The sequence below is a fragment of the Leopardus geoffroyi genome, chromosome D4 (assembly GCF_018350155.1).
Source record: "Leopardus geoffroyi isolate Oge1 chromosome D4, O.geoffroyi_Oge1_pat1.0, whole genome shotgun sequence".
Lineage (NCBI taxonomy): Eukaryota > Metazoa > Chordata > Mammalia > Carnivora > Felidae > Leopardus > Leopardus geoffroyi.
This window is the reverse complement of record NC_059342.1, coordinates 88157771-88175776: the sequence shown is the minus strand read 5'-3', so window position 1 is coordinate 88175776 and position 18006 is coordinate 88157771. Positions and strand designations below refer to the sequence as shown.

At 54.9% G+C, this 18006-nt stretch overlaps 3 protein-coding genes and 1 long non-coding RNA gene across 6 annotated transcripts in view; 2 read left to right on the top strand and 2 right to left on the bottom strand.

Moving 5' to 3' along the window:
* The window catches only part of USP20 (ubiquitin specific peptidase 20), a 53035-nt gene extending 52113 nt beyond the window's left edge, over positions 1 to 922 (bottom strand). Inside the window, exon 1 of the mRNA XM_045468921.1 lies at positions 794 to 922. The gene's annotated coding sequence lies outside the window, so the exon portion shown is untranslated. The remainder of the gene's footprint in view (positions 1 to 793) is intronic.
* TOR1A (torsin family 1 member A) lies at positions 156 to 9056 on the top strand. 2 transcript variants are annotated; one of them, XM_045468924.1, is made up of 5 exons: positions 156 to 436; positions 922 to 1187; positions 3677 to 3852; positions 3950 to 4077; positions 8475 to 9056. In XM_045468924.1, exons 1-5 carry the CDS (start codon positions 259 to 261, stop codon positions 8723 to 8725), a joined length of 999 nt encoding a protein of 332 aa, XP_045324880.1. In that variant the 5' UTR covers positions 156 to 258; the 3' UTR covers positions 8726 to 9056. The 2 variants fall into 2 exon arrangements, with proteins under 2 accessions (XP_045324880.1, XP_045324881.1); XM_045468925.1 differs by having other exon boundaries at positions 163 to 436; positions 8572 to 9056.
* An 897-nt stretch (positions 9057 to 9953) lies between these two features.
* LOC123593285 lies at positions 9954 to 12172 on the top strand. Its single transcript, XR_006710232.1, has 2 exons — positions 9954 to 10948; positions 10980 to 12172. It is a non-coding gene; the product is annotated as an uncharacterized LOC123593285 (long non-coding RNA).
* Positions 11412 to 17122, bottom strand: TOR1B (torsin family 1 member B). Of its 2 annotated transcripts, none has more exons than XM_045468922.1 (5): positions 16856 to 17122; positions 15978 to 16243; positions 14396 to 14571; positions 13695 to 13822; positions 11412 to 13381 (listed from the first exon to the last, which is right to left on the bottom strand). In XM_045468922.1, the coding sequence occupies exons 1-5, from the start codon at positions 17052 to 17054 to the stop codon at positions 13140 to 13142; spliced, it is 1011 nt and encodes a 336-aa protein (XP_045324878.1). In that variant the 5' UTR covers positions 17055 to 17122; the 3' UTR covers positions 11412 to 13139. The 2 variants fall into 2 exon arrangements, with proteins under 2 accessions (XP_045324878.1, XP_045324879.1); XM_045468923.1 differs by having other exon boundaries at positions 11412 to 13305; positions 16856 to 17119.
* Positions 17123 to 18006: the final 884 nt, after the last annotated feature.

Below are 18006 nucleotides of genomic sequence, written 5' to 3'. Positions count from 1 at the left end.
TAGATCTAAAATTATTCCGCACCGCCCCCCTCCCCCCCCCCCAATTTTTTTTTTTCATGGACTGCAGCGGCCTCCGTCTTTCACCTCCCGGAAGCAAGAAAGCGCCCCGCCCCTCACAAAGATGGTGGCCACAGCGGCGCGAGGAGACCCGCCCCGCACAAAGATGGCGGCCGCGCCCGGGAGGAACCGGAAGCGCGGTCTGGCAGCGGCGCGGGTCCGGGGCAGGCGCGAGAACGCGCGGGCGGCGCGGGTCCGGGCATGAAGCTGGGCCGGGCCGCGCTGGGCCTGCTGCTGCTGGCGCCTTTGGCGGTGCGGGCGGTGGAGCCCATCAGCCTGGGACTGGCCCTGGCCGGCGTCCTCACCGGCTACATTTACCCGCGCCTCTATTGCCTCTTCGCGGAGTGCTGCGGCCAGAAGCGGAGCCTCAGCAGGGAGGGTAGGACGGGGGGCGGGGGCGGGGCCGGGACCCGAAGCCGGAGCGGCCCGGGCGGGGTGGCGCCGGGCTCCCGACCACGACCACGACCACGACGGACCGGGGTTGGTCGGAGAGCCGAGCAGCGAGCTGCGGCCCGGGCCGCTTCCTCCGCCGAGAGTTTCGCTCCTTCCTGGAGGGGTGGTGGGAGCTCGGGCTGCCGATCCGCAACCCTTTCCGTCCGGGCGGTGCCCGGGGAGGGGCAGAGCTGGGGTGAGGGGCGCAGGGAATGGGCAGGGCTAGCAGGGGGAGGGCCTCGAGCCCTCCCGTCCTCCCCTCCCCCCCGCCCCGGCCACCCCCGGGGACCCGGTGCTGACGTACCTCCGCGTTTCACAAGGTGCTCCGAGAGCTGAGCTGGCCTTGCTGGCTTTCACGGGCGCCTGTAACCCTGGGCTAGATTTCGCCAGACACACGGACACCCCGTCCCTGACCGGCTTTGTTTTTCCCAGCGCTGCAGAAGGATCTGGACAGCAAGCTCTTTGGACAGCATCTTGCAAAGAAAGTCATCCTGAATGCTGTGTCTGGCTTCATAAGCAACCCGAAGCCGAAGAAACCTCTCACGCTCTCTCTGCACGGGTGGACGGGCACCGGCAAAAATTTCGTTAGCAAGATCATCGCGGAGAATATTTACGAGGGTGGTCTGAACAGTGACTACGTCCACCTGTTTGTGGCCACACTGCACTTCCCACACGCCTCCAACATCACCCTGTATAAGGCAAGAGCGGAATTTTGGAATCCTTCCTGGATGATGCTGGGTTTCCGGGGTTTCTTGGCTGTGGGGTGGAACGCGGGAATTGCGTGTTGGAATGAATGAGCCGGGAAGACGGCTGCCTGCGCCTGTTCCCCTCTGAAAGGTGTGGACGTTCGGGGGAGTTTGAGGTGGAGCAGTTAATACCGTCAGAGCTTTGTGACGGTTGCTAGTGAAAACAGGCTCAGCATGCTATTTATTTTAGGAAGGGGAGTCGTGGGATTTTAGAGATGGACGTGATCAAATCCAAGCTAAAGATCATCGCATCTAACTCAGGTCGTAAAAGAGGAAATGTTTCCAGAAAGGCCTAAGGCGGTTTAGCTAAAGTGTCGCAAACTGCTTTTACGGTTTAACTCGCTGGTAAACAGCCTGGACTTTGGCAACAGACATGCCTAGATGTGAGTCCTAACTCTCCCACCTGCCAGCTATGTAGTCTGGGGACTGTCCCCTGAGCTGAGAGCCAGGTTCTTCTCTGTAAGGCGTGGTTGTGAGAAATCACTGAGCTCTGTCGAGCTTGTAACATGCTGCCTGCCACACGAACCTTCAGATACATGTCCATTCTTGCCTTTTTAACGCGTGTCACAAACCTGCAAGGTGAGCGAGGCAGATATTTAGCCCTCGCGCCTGTGAACGCTTGTTTTCCCTTCTGCTTGGCTGAACGTCAGGGTCTCCAGCGCTCCAGGGGATCCTGGCACGTGAGCCTTGCAGTGCTAAAACTAGGAACCATTCCAGACTGATTGTGTGATGAATGGGTGCTCGTAGTTAGCAGGCAGGTTCCACCACTTAATAGCTGTGTGACTTGGGGCAGGTTACTTGACTTCTCTGTGCCTTAATGCCCTCAGCTGTAAAATGGAGATTGCAATAGTAGCTGCTTTGATGGGTTTGGGGAGATGGCAATAAAACGTTACGTGAATAGTGCTTAGAGCAGTGTCTGCCCCTTAGCGAGTGCTCAGTATGTGTGTGTCGTATGTCGTTGCCTATAAATTGGAGTAACAGAGTGGAAAAACCTTGGCTGTTGGAGCCTAAAAGCCCTGAGTACGTCCTGGTTAAAACAGTCACTTGCCTCACGCAAGTCACTTCACCTCTGCTCTGGTTCCTCCTCTGTAAATAGAGGCTGGTCCCTACCTATAAGAGCAGAATTACCGCGTAGGTTAGGTAAGGACGCACGGAACACAGTAGCCAAGCAAAATCCAAAATCCGAAGCAGTCAAGACGTATGTTGTAACTTGCAGAGTCCTCCTCAGAAAACAATTAATTCCAGGGTGCCTGGGTGGCGCAGTCGGTTAAGCGTCCGACTTCAGCCAGGTCACGATCTCACGGTCCGTGGGTTCGAGCCCCGCGTCGGGCTCTGGGCTGATGGCTCAGAGCCTGGAGCCTGTTTCCGATTCTGTGTCTCCCTCTCTCTCTGCCCCTCCCCCGTTCATGCTCTGTCTCTCTCTGTCCCAAAAATAAATAAACGTTGGAAAAAAAAAAAAAAAAAAAGAAAACAACTAATTCCTCCTCCTATTCACCTGGGGCTCTGTGTAGGAAAGCACTACATAGAACCGTAGCTCAGATTTCTGATTAATGGGGTTTTTGGTTTTTTGTTTTTCCTTTATTGCTTAGGATTGAAAGAAGTATCTATGCTCTCACGGAATGTTTCTGTTTAGGCAGATTTATTTGCGAAACCTCCTAGGCATTGTTCCGGAAACTCAAGAGTGTTACCTCCCCGTGCTCATCCCAGAGCGTATGCTCTGGAGTTCTGCTGCGTCGCTTAAAGGAGCCCGTGTTCCTTACCGTCCCCGCTGGGGAAAGGAAGCACCTAGTCTTAGGACTAATGGTCAGAACAGATCACTTGGTCTCTGCCTTCTTCTTCTTCTTTTTTTCAATGTTTGTTTATTTTTGAGAGAAGCGGGGCGTGAGCGGGAGAGGGGCAGAGAGAGAGGGAGACACAGAATCCGAAGCAGGCTCCAAGTTCTGAGCTGTCAGCACAGAGCCCGACACGGGGCTCGAACTCACGAACCGTGAAATCGTGACCTGAGCTGAAGTCGGAAGCTCAGCCAACTGAGCCACCCAGGCGCCCCTAACACCGCCATTTTAATGACAGGGACCAGCAACTCAATGACGCAGCATGGTCATGATCTCACAGCACAGGAATTCTAACCAACCTGGGGCTTTGGAACCAGGCAGGGCACAGTTCAGATCCCAGCTCTCCCGCATCCTAATTTTATAATCTTGGGCGAGATGACGAAGCTGTATGCCTCAGTTTCCCGATCTGTGAAACGGGTATGGTCGTGCCCACTGCACGGAGGTGTGGGGAGGAAGCAAAGAGCTTGTGTGTGTAAAGTTCTGAGCACAGTGCCAGGCACACAGTAAACGCTCTGTAAGTGCGGCCGTCGTAGCACTAAGGCTCATGCCGGTTGTTTTCCGTTGCACCTGCTGAGAACTTCGCCTTGGCTTCTCCCCTCTGTAATTCAGGATCAGTTACAGTTGTGGATTCGTGGCAACGTGAGCGCCTGTGCAAGGTCCATCTTCATATTCGATGAAATGGATAAGATGCACGCTGGCCTCATAGATGCCATCAAGCCTTTCCTCGACTATTATGACCACGTGGATGGGGTCTCCTACCAGAAAGCCATCTTCATATTTCTCAGGTAAGGCCAGGGCTGGGACACGATTGAAGCACTCCGGCCCCGAGTCCGTGGGCTCCGGGATAGAACCCAGTCCTCACTCACGGGAATTCTGTTGCAGCAATGCGGGGGCAGAAAGGATCACAGACGTGGCTTTAGATTTCTGGAGAAGCGGAAAGCAGAGGGAAGAGATCAAGCTCAAAGACATGGAACCGGCCTTGTCTGTGTCAGCCTTCAACAACAAGAACAGTAAGTGTGGCCAGGCCAGCCGGCACTGACCCCTCCCGTGCGTGACCCTGCGTCCCGAAGTCTTAGATGGTCAGCCTCACCGTCGCCTGGGAGCTGGCTCGAAATGCAAATTCTCAGTCCCTTCCCCAGACCTTTCCGAGTCAGGATTTCTGAGCGGAGGCCGTGTTAAACTCCAGGGGACTCTCATACACTCTTCCGTTTGCCAAGTGCTCTTTTAAAAATTTTTTTTTCAACGTTTATTTATTTTTGGGGGGACAGAGAGAGACAGAGCATGAACGGGGGAGGGGCAGAGAGAGAGGGAGACACAGAATCCGAAACAGGCTCCAGGCTCTGAGCCATCAGCCCAGAGCCTGACGCGGGGCTCGAACTCGCGGACCGCGAGATCGTGACCTGGCTGAAGTCGGACACTTAACCGACTGCGCCACCCAGGCGCCCCAACCAAGTGCTCTTTTAAAGAAAGAGGGACATTCTTGATCTCCCAGGTCTTAAAGATTGGTTCCCGGTTTTCTTTAGTTTAATCCTTTTCCTTTGTAGGAGAAAAGCAGGTCGTTGAGCAGGGAAGGCCGCTGTGGGCGCCTCCGAAAGAGAGGACTGGTCCGGTCCCTCTTTCTGTGTGTTGCTCCAGAACTCTTGAGGTTCTGTGCACGAGCATAACGGCCGAATAGCGGGTGGGCCTGCGTTCTGCACTCCACCTGCCCATTTCCTTTATCTTCACGGTGACCTCGTGGGGTAGAAACTGTCATCCTCCTCATTTTATAGGTGAGGAAACAGGCTCAAAAGAGGGCCGCTTGCCCAAGGCGCACAGCCTGCTCAGTGGCTCTGATTGCAGAGCCTGATCTTTTCGCTACCAAGTTCACGGCTCTTCCAGTGACCTCACACACCTTTGACCTTGAACCGTCAGAGGTGGGAAGTCCCCATGATGCAGAATGACTCACCGGGTAACCTGTGAGCCATGCGGGTGGACTATTACCATTTGAGCCTGCTCTGTTCAGGTTCCTTCTTGAGCTTAGAGAGCAGAAGTTCTTTGAAACAAGAAGTCGATATTGCTGCAGAGATACTTGGACAGTATGGGGTGTTCATGTCCATTTGTGTAGCTGGAATATTACTGATGGAAGACAGGATATTTTTTTTTTTTTTCAACGTTTATTTATTTTTGGGACAGAGAGAGACAGAGCATGAATGGGGGAGGCGCAGAGAGAAAGGGAGACACAGAATCGGAAACAGGCTCCAGGCTCTGAGCCATCAGCCCAGAGCCTGACGTGGGACTCGAACTCACGGACCGCGAGATCGTGACCTGGCTGAAGTCGGACGCTTAACCGACTGCGCCACCAGGCGCCCCAAGACAGGATATTTTGTAACATGTTAACTGGTTCTCTGGCGAGCCAAACAGTATGAGCACACGCAGCAGATGCCTTAGCCTAAATGCTTCAGCAAGATGAGGCCAGTTGCCTAGAACCCACATTGCGGGAGGTTACAAAGGGTCCCAGAGTATAAGCTTCAGGATGAGGCGGACCTAGCTCAGCCATTTACTGACTGTGGCCTCAGGCAGATGGCTGAACTCATTCATTCATTCATTCATTCATTCAGCAAATACTGAGCTCCTACTAGGTGGCAGGCACTGGTCCCAGAACTGGGGACGCAACAGTGAACAAAAACAAATCTTTATCCTCATGGAGTTTTATATCCTAATGATAATACACCAGGAAATGTGTCAGATGATGGGATATCTGTTATCTATATAGAGGCAGAGATGTATCTTCCTTTCCATCCCCAACAGATAAAAAGTTAAGTCCATAAAGAGGGCTTGGGGGTGCTGGAATGAGGATGGGTGGTGGTTTTAATAGAGTGGTCAAGGACGGCTCACTGTGAGGGTGACATGTGAGCTGACCCGAGGACTGCGGGAGTGAGCCACGTGGGCACCACAGGGAAGAGCATTCCATCAGAGGGAACAGCACACGCAAGGGCACTGAGGTGGGGGTGTGCCCAGGGTCACTGTGGCAGTCCAGGATGAATAAGGGAGAAAAGGGGGTCGGATAAGAGGCAAGTCTTGGCACTGGGGGTGCTGGTCACGAAAGGCCGGGATGGGGGGGGGCCTCGGGCAGGCCTTGGGTTTGACTCCCAGTGGAGGAGGGAGCTGCTGGAGTGTTTTGAGCAGTGACATGACCAGACTTAGTTTATCAGGACCATGCTGGCCATTGGGTGGAGCATAGACTAAAGGCAGTGGGGGCAGGGACCCCAGGCGGGAGCTGTGGCCTGGACCCGCGTGCTAGCAGTGAGCCGGGTGGGGTGACATGCTGTGATTAGGATGCGTGTTGAAGGTCGAAACCCTCAGAAGGTGGAATAAGATTTCCTAAAGGATTGGTGTGGGAATGGGAGAGCCCCAAATCAAGGGTCCGGCTGGAGCAATGAGACGGGTGGTCGTGCCCCTTAGGGGGACAGGCCGTGGAGTCGCAGGTTTGTGGGGCTGGGAGGGAGATGGGCGTGGACAGTGAGCAGGGCGCCCCTGCAGAGATGCGGAGCCGATGGCTGGCCGGTCCAGTGGGGTTCCAGCGGGGCGCTCAGGCTGAGGGGACCCACTGGGGAGTGGTCCGTAGATGGTTTGGAAAGAGACTGAGGTCATTGTTCCGCCAGAATGCTCTGGCTGTGGTCAGGTTCTAGTCCGGGCTCCGCCGACGTCACCTCCTCAGCCCGGCCTCGTCGGCCCACAATGGCACGGTAGCCTGTCCTCCGTGCTCACTCGCCCCATCTCGGTGCTCACAGCACCACCCCCCACCCCCCACCCCCCGGCACTATCTGAAGTCGTCCCGTTGCTGGCTTGTGGGGCTGTGAACCCCTGAGGGCACTGGCCCTGTCTGCTGGCTCTGGGCTCTCCCGGGGACCCAGAGCTTGCCTGGCTGCAGAGAGGGCCTTCAGGAAATGAGCTGTCCCACCCTGCTCGGCCATTGGTTTTGTTCTTTCCCACGGCCAGACTCCACCCCATCCAGGCACTGAGGTCTTTCCTGAGCACCAGTCGTGTGCAAAGCATTGCTGGGAAGGGAAAGCATATAGTCCGGTTGTGGCACTGGGCGTTACGAGGAGAAACACGTATTTGGCCTTTGTCTCTGCTTCTGGCCCTGAAAACACTTGGAACCTCCTAAGTAATAAAGGTGTCTTGATATTCATAACAAACCCCGGTCCACCACATCTGAGTTTGCGTTAATGAGGGGACTTTTGGGAAGCATCTAAAGGGCACGGGGCTGGCTTCCAGGGGAACCAACCATGTGACTGGAGGGTTGGAACTCTCAGTCCCACCCCCTGATGCCGGGGAACCAGAGGGGGCAGGGGCTGGAGGTGGAATCCGTTGCCAGCAGCCAGTGAATTAGTCAGTTGTGCCCATGTAATGAAGCCTCCATAAAAACCTGGCAGGTTGGGGTTCGGAGAGCTTCCAGGGTGAACACATGGAGATCTGGGAGGGGCCTGGAAGCTTCCAGTCCCTTCTGCATTCCCTGTCTCTTCCATCTGGCTGTTCACGAGTTAGGTTCCTGTATTGAGCTGAAATTGTAGCTCACCCAGCCCCTGTTGGAGAATTGTTTGGGGGTGTGGGGAAAAAAGCCCACACGTTGGAATTGGTGTCACAGACCAGGATTGAGGCACCGGAGTTCAGCGGCAAAGTGGAAGGGAAACGGGTCACTTGGAGGAGTGCGGGGTGTGACCCAGCGGGTGCCGTATGGTCGGGAGGGGGTGCGTGTGTGCTGGGCCCTCCCGGGAGTCCAGGAGGGGACGTGCATGGGTCACAGGGCGGGTGCGGGCCCCACACTCGCCCTGGGTGAAAACACACAGCAAAGTCTGTGCCCTGCGGCCGCAACAGGGCACCGTCTTCACACTGTATCGCTCTGAGGGTTCCAGTTCTCCGTCCCCAGATGCGCCGTGTGGTCTGGACGTGTGGGCAGTGGTGGTAGGTTTCTGTCCTGTTGTCGATCCAGCCGCCGAAAGCCCAGTGAGTCCCAAGTTCCCCAAGTAGGGGAGTGGCTGGTCCTCTCCTGGGACTCCTCTCCCCTTGTGCTTTCTCTGAAACCCTGCCAGCCTGGGAACCATGTCCCTCCGCGCTCCGCTCTGCCTCTCAGCTTGTTGCCGGCACCCTGGGCTGGCGGGCCTCTCTCCCGCTTCAGATCTGTCAGCCCATCGGAGAGGCCTCCCCTGAGCCCGAGGCTAAGGTGCCACGTCACCCCTGCTTTGCTTTCGTGGAGGCATCACCGCTCGGTCTCGCCCGTGGGCACACCCCCGGGTTACATCTGCCCCCCGTGGACCACAGGCTCCACCTCCGGGTCCGGCACCCCTTGGACGCCCGGCGGATGTGTGTCGGATGGCTGGGTGGGCAGGTGGACGATGGATGAACAGCACCTTTTTCTTTTTCCCAGGTGGCTTCTGGCATAGCAGCTTAATTGACCGAAATCTCATTGATTATTTTGTTCCCTTCCTCCCCCTGGAATACAAACACCTAAAAATGTGCATCAGAGTTGAAATGCAGTCCCGAGGCTTTGAAATCGATGAGGACATTGTAACCAAAGTGGCTGAGGAGATGACATTTTTCCCCAAAGAGGAGAGAGTTTTCTCCGACAAAGGCTGCAAAACTGTGTTCACCAAGTTAGATTACTACTACGACGACTGACTGCTTCGAGTTGGAGGAGAGGGAACTCGGCGCTTGGCCCCGTGCCCTGGAGGAGGACAGAGCACATGCTTCCTGCTGGACCGAACGGGAACCTTCCTGAGCAGTTTTCATCCATCGGGGCCTCCGGGCGTCACCCCCTACAGATCACGGACCTCGGAACAGCCCCAGAGCCTTCCGAGGCGGTGGCAGCGGCCAGCTCCCCGTCCACTCGTACGAGGGCTCATGATTTTTTAAAAAATCATGTTTTAATTTCAAGTGTTTCTGTTTCAAGGAAGGATGTCTAAGTTTTACTGAAAATGTGGTAACTTTATTTAAAATGTTTTTAACCTTATGAGAAACTTTTCAGACTCTATGTTATTGGCTTTACGTGTTTTTCGAAGTTCCCGTCATCATATCCTAGACACCGATGTCTTTACTGAAAAGAAGCCCAAGGCTGGGTCCTTGGCACACGGTCCCTAGCATGGCAGAACCGGGGACCAAGGCTGGAGCTGTGATCAGACCTGTCACAGGATGACCATCGCAAGGGGGCAATGATGTGTTTGGATACAGGGAAAGTATGTAAGAGGACACACGTGGGGGGGCGCCTGTGTGCCTTAGTTAAGCGGCCGACTCTTGATTTTAGCTCAGGTCGTGATCTCGCAGTTCGTGAGTTCGAGCCCCCTGTTGGGCTCCTCGCGGACAGTGCAGAGCCTGCTTGGGATTCTCTCTCCCCGTCTCTGCCTGTCCCCTGCCCATGCTCTCTCTCAAAAATAAATTTAAAAAAATTTTAAAAAAGGAGGACCCACTGAGGCCCCTCACAGATAAGCCTTAAGTACCCTTTCCAAGGGTTTTGATCTCGGTAACATTGTGAACATTCGCGAGAGACAGAGTTTCCTTGCAATAAAAATATTTCCAGCTTGTCAGTTGCCATTCAGCTTTACAAAGGAAGACCCCTCCCTGTTTTCCATTCCCGAATGAGCCATATGTTGTCTGGCAAGTTTTGCCATATTTTTTTTTTTAATTTTTTTTTTTTTCAACGTTTATTTATTTTTGGGACAGAGAGAGACAGAGAGACAGAGCATGAATGGGGGAGGGGCAGAGAGAGAGGGAGACACAGAATCAGAAACAGGCTCCAGGCTCTGAGCCATCAGCCCAGAGCCCGACGCGGGACTCGAACTCCCGGACCGCGAGATCGTGACCTGGCTGAAGTCGGACGCTTAACCGACTGCGCCACCCAGGCGCCCCATATTTTTAAAAACCATCCTCATTACAGGTTTTGGTTGTTCAATGAGAATTCCCAAAACCTCTTAGGAAAGCGTAGCTGCCCCCTTCCCCACCCACCCCGATCCTGAGAACAGTATTTTTACTTATAACTACAAAGAGCTACCATTTTACAATAAAATGGTGTGTAATTTGCGAGTGCATCTTTAAAGGAGACAAAAGCCCGCTCGCTGTAGGTCTTTGGTGCTTCAGCCATGAACTGAGACCTAAGAGGCGCAGTGCGGGCTGGAGTGAAGGCTCGCGCGGGGAATCTGGATCCGTGCGGCTCTGGCTCTTTGCTCGGCTGCACCGGGGACCGCACTGTTGTGGGGTTCATGGAGCTCCTGACACCCAGTCGTGGGGTTCAAGTCTCGAGACACAACCCCAGCTGAGGCACCAGGCGGGCGTACAGGGCACGGGAGACTAGACGGCCCTTGGTGTTTGCAACGCGCATGTGTGCCTGCTGGTGGGCGGAGTTCCTGTGGGGTGTGGCGCCCAAGCAGTGCTCACCGGCTGTTTTTCTCAGGCCCAGAGGACTGGAGGGCCCCCTGCTGCCCCAGGACTCCTCTGCCTCCAGGTACCTGACCTGCACGGAGGCCCTTTAAGGGCATCCAGGCCTCCTAGGGACGGCTGCACGTGTTGGAAGGTTCTTGATGTGGATCAGAAGCTGGCCTGTTGTCCTGTCCCCAGGAGTCCCAGGTGGGGCTCATCATTCTAAGCCGGCAGCCCCAGCACCTGGGGGTCCCTGGCTCGGGGAACACAGGGGTCCCCTGACTTAATTTGGCAAGTTCATTCTTTGTAGATGAGGCAGGACAGGCTGGAGCGGGAACCACTCTTGGCTGGAAACCAGATCTGGGAAGTCCAGTCTCAGGACTTGACCACCTTCAACTGAGAGATGAGGGGACTGGGTGGGATGCTGACGAAGAGGGTTTGAACTTTCTAGAAAGTAGCTGACTTGTCCTCAGTCCTGGAAAGAGGATCGGCGTTAACGATTCCCTGACAGACAGGAGGCCAGGTGCAGTGCGATCGAGCAGACCCTGGTTAGCTTAACTGGGGTTTCGCTGTTTACCAGTTCTGGTTTACTGATCTGAGCCCGGCCTGGTTCGAGTTCAGAGTGTCAGCACCGAGTCACGTTCCCCCCCCACCCCACCCCTCAATTTCCTTCCTATGTTAATTTCAGGAGAAAATATTTGCTAGGAATAAGTCCAGCTGTTCTTGGCATTTTCACCCGTGGAAACAGGGCGTATAACCCATCACCGAACCCCACGTAAGTGTCTCTGTTTGGAGATACCAGCCTTTAAGGTAAATTCTGTCTGATGCAAAGACTACCCTCCAGCATGTCCAGGGTGTGGTGAGACACCCGAGTCGCCCGACAGCCTTTCTCCCAGGCTCCAACTTCTCAGGGTTCCCAAAGAAACTAGGGGGGAAAAAGTCTGCAAATAACACGTCACATGATAAAATTTAGTCTTTATTTTCTCTTCAGTAGGTCAATTCAAGGCCTCGTCTGCATCCTACACAGGGTGAGGGAGGCTGGGCTGTGGTCAACCGTGGCCTCCCTCTTCAGGTGACAAATCAGTAACCGCAGTCCAAAGGTGGCCCACACGTGTCCAGGGAGTTGCGTCACTGTCAACAGGGAAGATCTCCGTCTCTGCCTGGCCAGACGCTTGCGGGGCTAGGAAAGAGATGTCACTGGGCTCCAGTTCGAGAACACGTACTCAAAATGTTAAGCCTTGGCATTTTTAAAAGGCTAAATGTGACCCTCCAGAAGGCCCTCCGGGGTCATGAAGACATTCGTTTAAATTGTACACATAAATTTGCTGCACGTCGTTCTTATCACGTGTCTGCAGGTGCACTGCAGTTATGACACGCACGATTCACACCGGCTGGAATCCGCCTTATTTCCCGGCGGCCAGGGCAGCCCAGCCTGGTGCTGCCATTTAGGGTGTCCTCAGATGACACCCAGGACCAGCTGCTTTACACTGACCTTGTTTGATCTGCATCCGTGACCATGTCTGACCACGCACCTCGTAACAAAAACGCAACTGTTTTTGCTAAGAGTTTCTGATAAAGGAATAGACAATTATTGCATCTCGTGTCCTTTCCCATGCTTTAAAATGAGCTATGTCCTATACGTTTTTCTATCATCTAAGATTTGCGAGTAAAAACATTATAAAAAATATACGTATCTTTGAAAACCCTAGCGTTTCTGGTGTGCGATACCTAAGGCTTCTTTGGCAACGCAGAGCCTGCAAGCTGACCACTCAGTGGCCCGTGTCGTCCACGGAGCCTGAGCACGTCCCACGGATTCCAAATGGTTCTCTGGAGCAAAGTGACAGATTGGCCCACGCATACATTGTAACAGACAAACGTTTCACCACGGGAACCAAGGCCTCAAATTCACAACTCACGGTCTCGTTCTGATCTCACCCTAGTGATGACATATGGTTGGGGACAAATCTAGTTCAGGAGAAGGGGGTACAGGGAAGGTGGGGTCGATACCAAATGACGGCAAAGGAATTCCAGGAGCCTGAGAGGCCACCTGTCCCGGTCTGCTGGAGAGGCCTCGGATGGAGACCCCACACCGCAGGCAGGCCGGTCACCTGGCTGAGAAGGCTCGGTGTGCAGGCCCACATCGCCACAGGACCCTGTGCCCGAGGGTGCCACCGATTTTAACTGAAAATACTTCAAGCCAATGGACACTCTCTGTGCAAAGGAACAGAGCAGGTTCTTAGCAGGTGCAAACCAAAAGCTCCCCGAATTGCGCAGGGGCCCTGGGACTCCTTGAGTTAGAGCAGCAGCTTCTAGAGCACCTGGAACAGGTGCTGGGGGCGGGGGGGGGGGGGGGGGGGGGGGGTGGTGGGGGGGTGGAAGGGGAGGTCTCACGCACACAGCTGTTTGCAAGGCACTTCCGTCAAGGTCAGTAAGTGAGGGGAGGGATTTTAAAAGTTCATCTTCCACCGCAGTTGACAGATGGATTGCCGTCTGGTCCAAACTGACAGGCGCACTCACCAGATCGGCGTCTTTTCAAAACTCAGCTCTTAGAAACTTCTAGATCCCGAAAGTCCACAGGTGCAAATGTGCAAACCCCGAAGGAGTCTTCAAAGTGCTTCCGGAAGGGCAAGGCCCTCGCTTGCTGAGCTCCCGGGGGAGCCTCTTCCCCCGCCTGGATGAGAGGTCAGTGAAAATCCAACCGTGACTGCACAGTCTTACAGCCCTTGTCTGAGTAGATTTTCTCGCCTTTGGGGAAAAACGTCATTTCCTCTGCCACCCTGGTGACAATGTCCTCATCTACGGCCGACCCGCGGGCCCTCATCTCGGCTCGGACACACATCTTCACGTGTCTGTACTCCAGGGGGAGGAAGGGGATAAAGTAGTCGATGAGGTTTCTGTCTATCAGCCCGCTGCGCCACAGGCCACCTGCAAAGCAAGACACAGCTGGGTCCCCCCCGTCTCCGTCACTGTCACCTGGCCCAGCTCACTGCTCCTACGGGGCCCATGTGGTTATCCCGACCCGCGGTACGTCCTTCTTGTCTTCACCCGTCGAGATTCTCTTCTCATGAAGGTGGGACAAGCCTGACAGAGGCACCTGTTGGTCACCCCCTGTTAACTGGCTTCTATTACAGGAGGCCCCAAGGAAAAGTCCCTACTTCACGGATTCGGTGGCTTCGTGGAAGGCTTGAAGAGAGAGGAGGCTGTGCTGGCAGGGTCACGGGGAGCCTGGGGGACTCACTGTGTTTATTGTTGAAGACTCCGACGGACAGCACGGATTCCAGGTCCTTCAGCTGGATGTCCTCCCTCTTTCTTCCTGCCCGCCAGAAGTCAAGGGCGGTCTTAGTTATGAGGTCCCCACCGGCATTGCTGCACGTGCCAAAGCAGAGTAAAATCACACGTTAAGATTCTGGGTCTAAATCAAGCAACATGTATGCTCTGAGGCTTAAACTTTTTTTTTTTTTCTTTAAGTTTTTTACTTGAGACAGAGAGAGACGGAGAACAAGCGAGGGAGGGGCAGAGAGAGCGAGGGAGACCCAGAATCCGAAGCGGGCTCCAGGCTCTGAGCTGTCAGCACAGAGCCCGATGCGGGGCGCGGGCCCACAAACCCTGTGACCATGACCTGAGCTGAACTCGGATGCTCAACCAACTGAGCCACCCAGGCGCCGCCGCCCCCCCCCGCCCCCCGCCCCGTACTGACTTTTTACCCTCAGAGACACGTGCAGGTAATGAAATTGCCTGTTATCAGCAATAATTTCATTCATTTTTCTCCCACCCGCAACTGCCATGCTGAGAGTAGCAACCCCAAAGTAACAGAAGTCACCAATTCACTTTTGCCAGGCACCTCTGTCCCTCGGCAACAGAATCCTGATGGTTGCCGGGGCCTCCTTCTAGCACTAGAAGAACGGCTTGCGTGCCCCCGAGAAATCCCCTCCCGCTCACCTGAGAAACATGAAAATGGCCTTCCGGTAAGACACGCCATCAACCTGCTCGTAGTAGTCTAGAAACGGCTTGATCGCGTCGATGACCCCGGGGTGCAATTTGTCCATCTCGTCAAATATGAACACGGAGCTGGCACACGCACTCACGTTACCCCGGATCCATCCCTGTAACTGGTCCTGGACCAGCCATAAAAGAAACAGAAGCTCAGAGGATGTGCCTGGGGAGGCACACGTGCGACCCTGTTCCTCAGGCTCCGAACGATGAAAAATCAGAGCTCTCTGGGATTCAACAACGAGCTCTTGGAAACTGCCTCCCAACCGCCACTCACTGGGGAACAGCTTTTCCACAACTTTGTCTATAAAAAGTCAAAACTGGCAGATAGGTGCTAGGGTGTCAAGCCGTTTTTTTTTTTTTTCCTAACTCAAATGACGTGCCGGAGAGGACTTTTTAAAGGTACAATAAGGGCCAAAGGCATGAAGAGTCATCAGTTCGCTGTTAACCCATCATTTCCACTCACTGTGAACTGAAACCTCAAGTTAATTTCACCAGACATACTGGGGAACAAGAAACTGGACTGAGGTTGGCACAGTGCCCCAAACCAATGCCTTGTACCGACGCGGCGAACGAAGGCAGTGGCACTCCCCAGAAAGCACGTGTTCCTGAAACAAAGATACCCAAGCAACAAGCCCTCAACCCCCAGACACGAAAGGCTCCAGAGGCACCCTCACCCCATCACTGGATTCCTAGAGATACAACTCTTTATCCAAGGATTTGGAAAACGAAAATCCCTTATTCTTTCTTTTTGGCAAGCTTCCCTGTCTCACAAACACCCACTTTCAATTCCTTGTCCCGATCAGTTTCTGTTTCTTATGTAGGCCCCCACTTAACAGTAAGACGATTAACCTTTACAAGGACGACATTGATTTAAATGAGAACCCTACCAGACAACTTATAAGTTAAATGTAGGACGAGTATCTCAAAAGAAAAAGTATCTCTTAGGATTCAGTTCTTCGAAGCTTTCGTGTGAAGAAAGAAAGCAACACCAAGGATTTGGATGGGAGGCACAAAGGGAACAGAAGCTGGGGCAGGGAACCCTCCAGTCTACAGCGCTAAACACAGAGTGCTCAATGCGTATGCTGCATTACAGGGGAGACTTAAATGAAGCTGTGTCCAAACACATCGTCTGAGACCTGCTCCGCTCCACCAAGGGCTGGGACGCGAATGCCAAACACGCTGGGTCACTGCAGAACGTGGCTAGTGGGAGTTTGGAGAGCTGGGTTCAAGGGTCTGACTTGCCACAAGGCCAGAAAGACTGTAAGGAGCAGGTCCCCTGGCCTCTCTTGGCTCCACCTTTTAATGTAAATAAACGTCACCTGTCCCACTGTATCATTTTGGAACCAAATGAGGAAAAAAAAAGTGGCAGGAGAGCTCGGCCAACAGCAAAGGGTTACCGTGGGCGAGTGTGCCTTAACTCAGCGGGACCCCGGGCTACTCCAAAGCCAAGAGAGGCAGCAGAGGCCAGAGTTAGTGAAGGTCGCCCCGACCAGAGTGGCCGGTGGACAGGATAACAGGATTCTCTTGCCTGGTACAGTTTTATGTGCTGCTCGTGAGGGAAGTGCAGAGTCGAGACAAACAGGTGGACAAAGTTACTCTTCAGGCCTTTTGAGTGAAGATTTTCAGCCACAATTTGGCTGACAAAATTCTTGCCCGTGCCAGCCCAGCCGTGTAAGGACAGAGTCAGCGGTTTCTTGGGGTTTTTATTGTTCTTGAAGCCAGTCAGCGCCTTGAGAATCACCTCTGTGGCCAGATGCTGCCCAAACAGCTTCTCCTCTAATTCCAGCTTGAGGGCTGCAGGAGCCAGCCGGAGAACAGAGAGAAAAATATACATTAAACAGGCACCAGAAAAGCAGCGCTTTCCCCAGCTGGCCAAAGCGAGAGGCACCTATTAGCAAGCGGTCCGGCAGGGTGTCTGCCAAACCCCAGGGCTGGCCCGGAGCACAGCCTCGGGTTGCAGAGCCACACGATGCCACTTCCAAGGAAATGGACTAGATGGATGTCCTGCTTAACACTCCAGTGTCTGATAAGGAAGCTGAACGTGTTCGTTCGTCCAAGGATTAGCCCTCTCTGGACTGCGCTGCGTGCTATTCCCCAGCTACCCCTGCGGAAGTGTAAGAAAACCCGGGGCCAAACGTGGGCTTTCTGGGCAGCCGCTGCACACGCTGCACATCTGAAAACTACTTAATGGGGCAAAGGGCTGAGCACGCTGCTTCCAGCTTCTTTCTGTACTCCCAGGGAATCCGAGGCATTTAAGAAGGAACTTAGGCAGAGCCCCCACGGTCTGCAGACTGTCTCAGCAGGCACGGCTTGCAGGGCGGGAGTCCGGACCGAGGCCCCGTCCGTCCTCCCTCCCGCCCCAGCTCAGGGTGAGCGCCGCGCCCCTCGCGGGCGGACCCGCCCTACCGGACGCGTTGAGCCGCTGCTCCTCGCGGCAGCACTCGGCGAAGCGGCAGTACAGGTCCGTGTAGGACAGGTAGCCGGTGAGGGCGGACGCGGCCCCGAGGGCGATGCCCACGCTGATGGGCTCGATCGCCGCCACCACGTGAGCCGCCAACAGCGGCCCCAGCGCCGCTGCACGGCCGAGCCCCGCCGCCCGCGGCATCGCCCCGCTCACAGTCCGCCAACCTCTGCACCGCGCTCCCAGGCCGCGAAGCCGCGGCCGGACTTCCGTCTACGTCACTTCCGCCCCGCAGGCCCGCCGCTCCCTCGGGACGGCCATATTGGCGGGGGGGACTGGGGATCTGTGTCGCCATCTTTGTGCGTGGCGCGAGAGGTGTCCCGGGACTGGCCTCTCGCGAACCCCTCGCCTGCTTCTTCTCGTTTCCAGCCCCCCACCCTTGGCTTTGTCATCCCTTCCCCTGGAGCTGTAATGAGCGTCTCCCATGTCGACCCACCACCTGCCTTCCTGAAACAGCTGCTCTGCGCCCCGGAGGTCCAGGCCCGGGCCGGGAGGCACCAAGACCGAGGCGCACAATCAAACCAGAAACCCGTCCGGTCGTTCAGCATGCGACAAGGCAGGCCCTTTGCTGGCTGCTGGGAAGACAACAGTGAAGGAGAGGGAGTTGGCTCTGGCCCTCTCCGGTGTCCAGGCTATTGGGCAAGAGCCCGTACTGGGCGGTGGGAGAAACACAAGGGCCGTGGAGCAGGGAAAGCTTCTGTCTAAACGGAGAACGAAAGGAGTTGGCCCCGCAACAAGTGAGGAGTGGAACCTTCACCCAGAGAAACAGAAACTGCAGTTTGGAGAAGTGTTTCACATGGTGGAGGCTGGTGACAATGAGGGGGGCAGAGCCAGGTGGAGACTGGCATGGGAAGACCTCCAGGGCTGTAAGGAGGCTGGCTTCTAGTCTGGGGGGGGGGGGGGGGGGGCATAGGGAGCCACGGAAGGTTTTACACAAGGAGCAGCATGGTCAGAACAGAGATCACTGTGGTTGTTGGGTTCAGTGAGGAGGTTGGTCCAGGTAACCTTGGCCCAGACTTGGCTGAAATTGGTTGAGTTTACCCATCAGCCAACCTGTCAACAAGTATTTAATGAACACTGGTGCTGTGTCAGATTC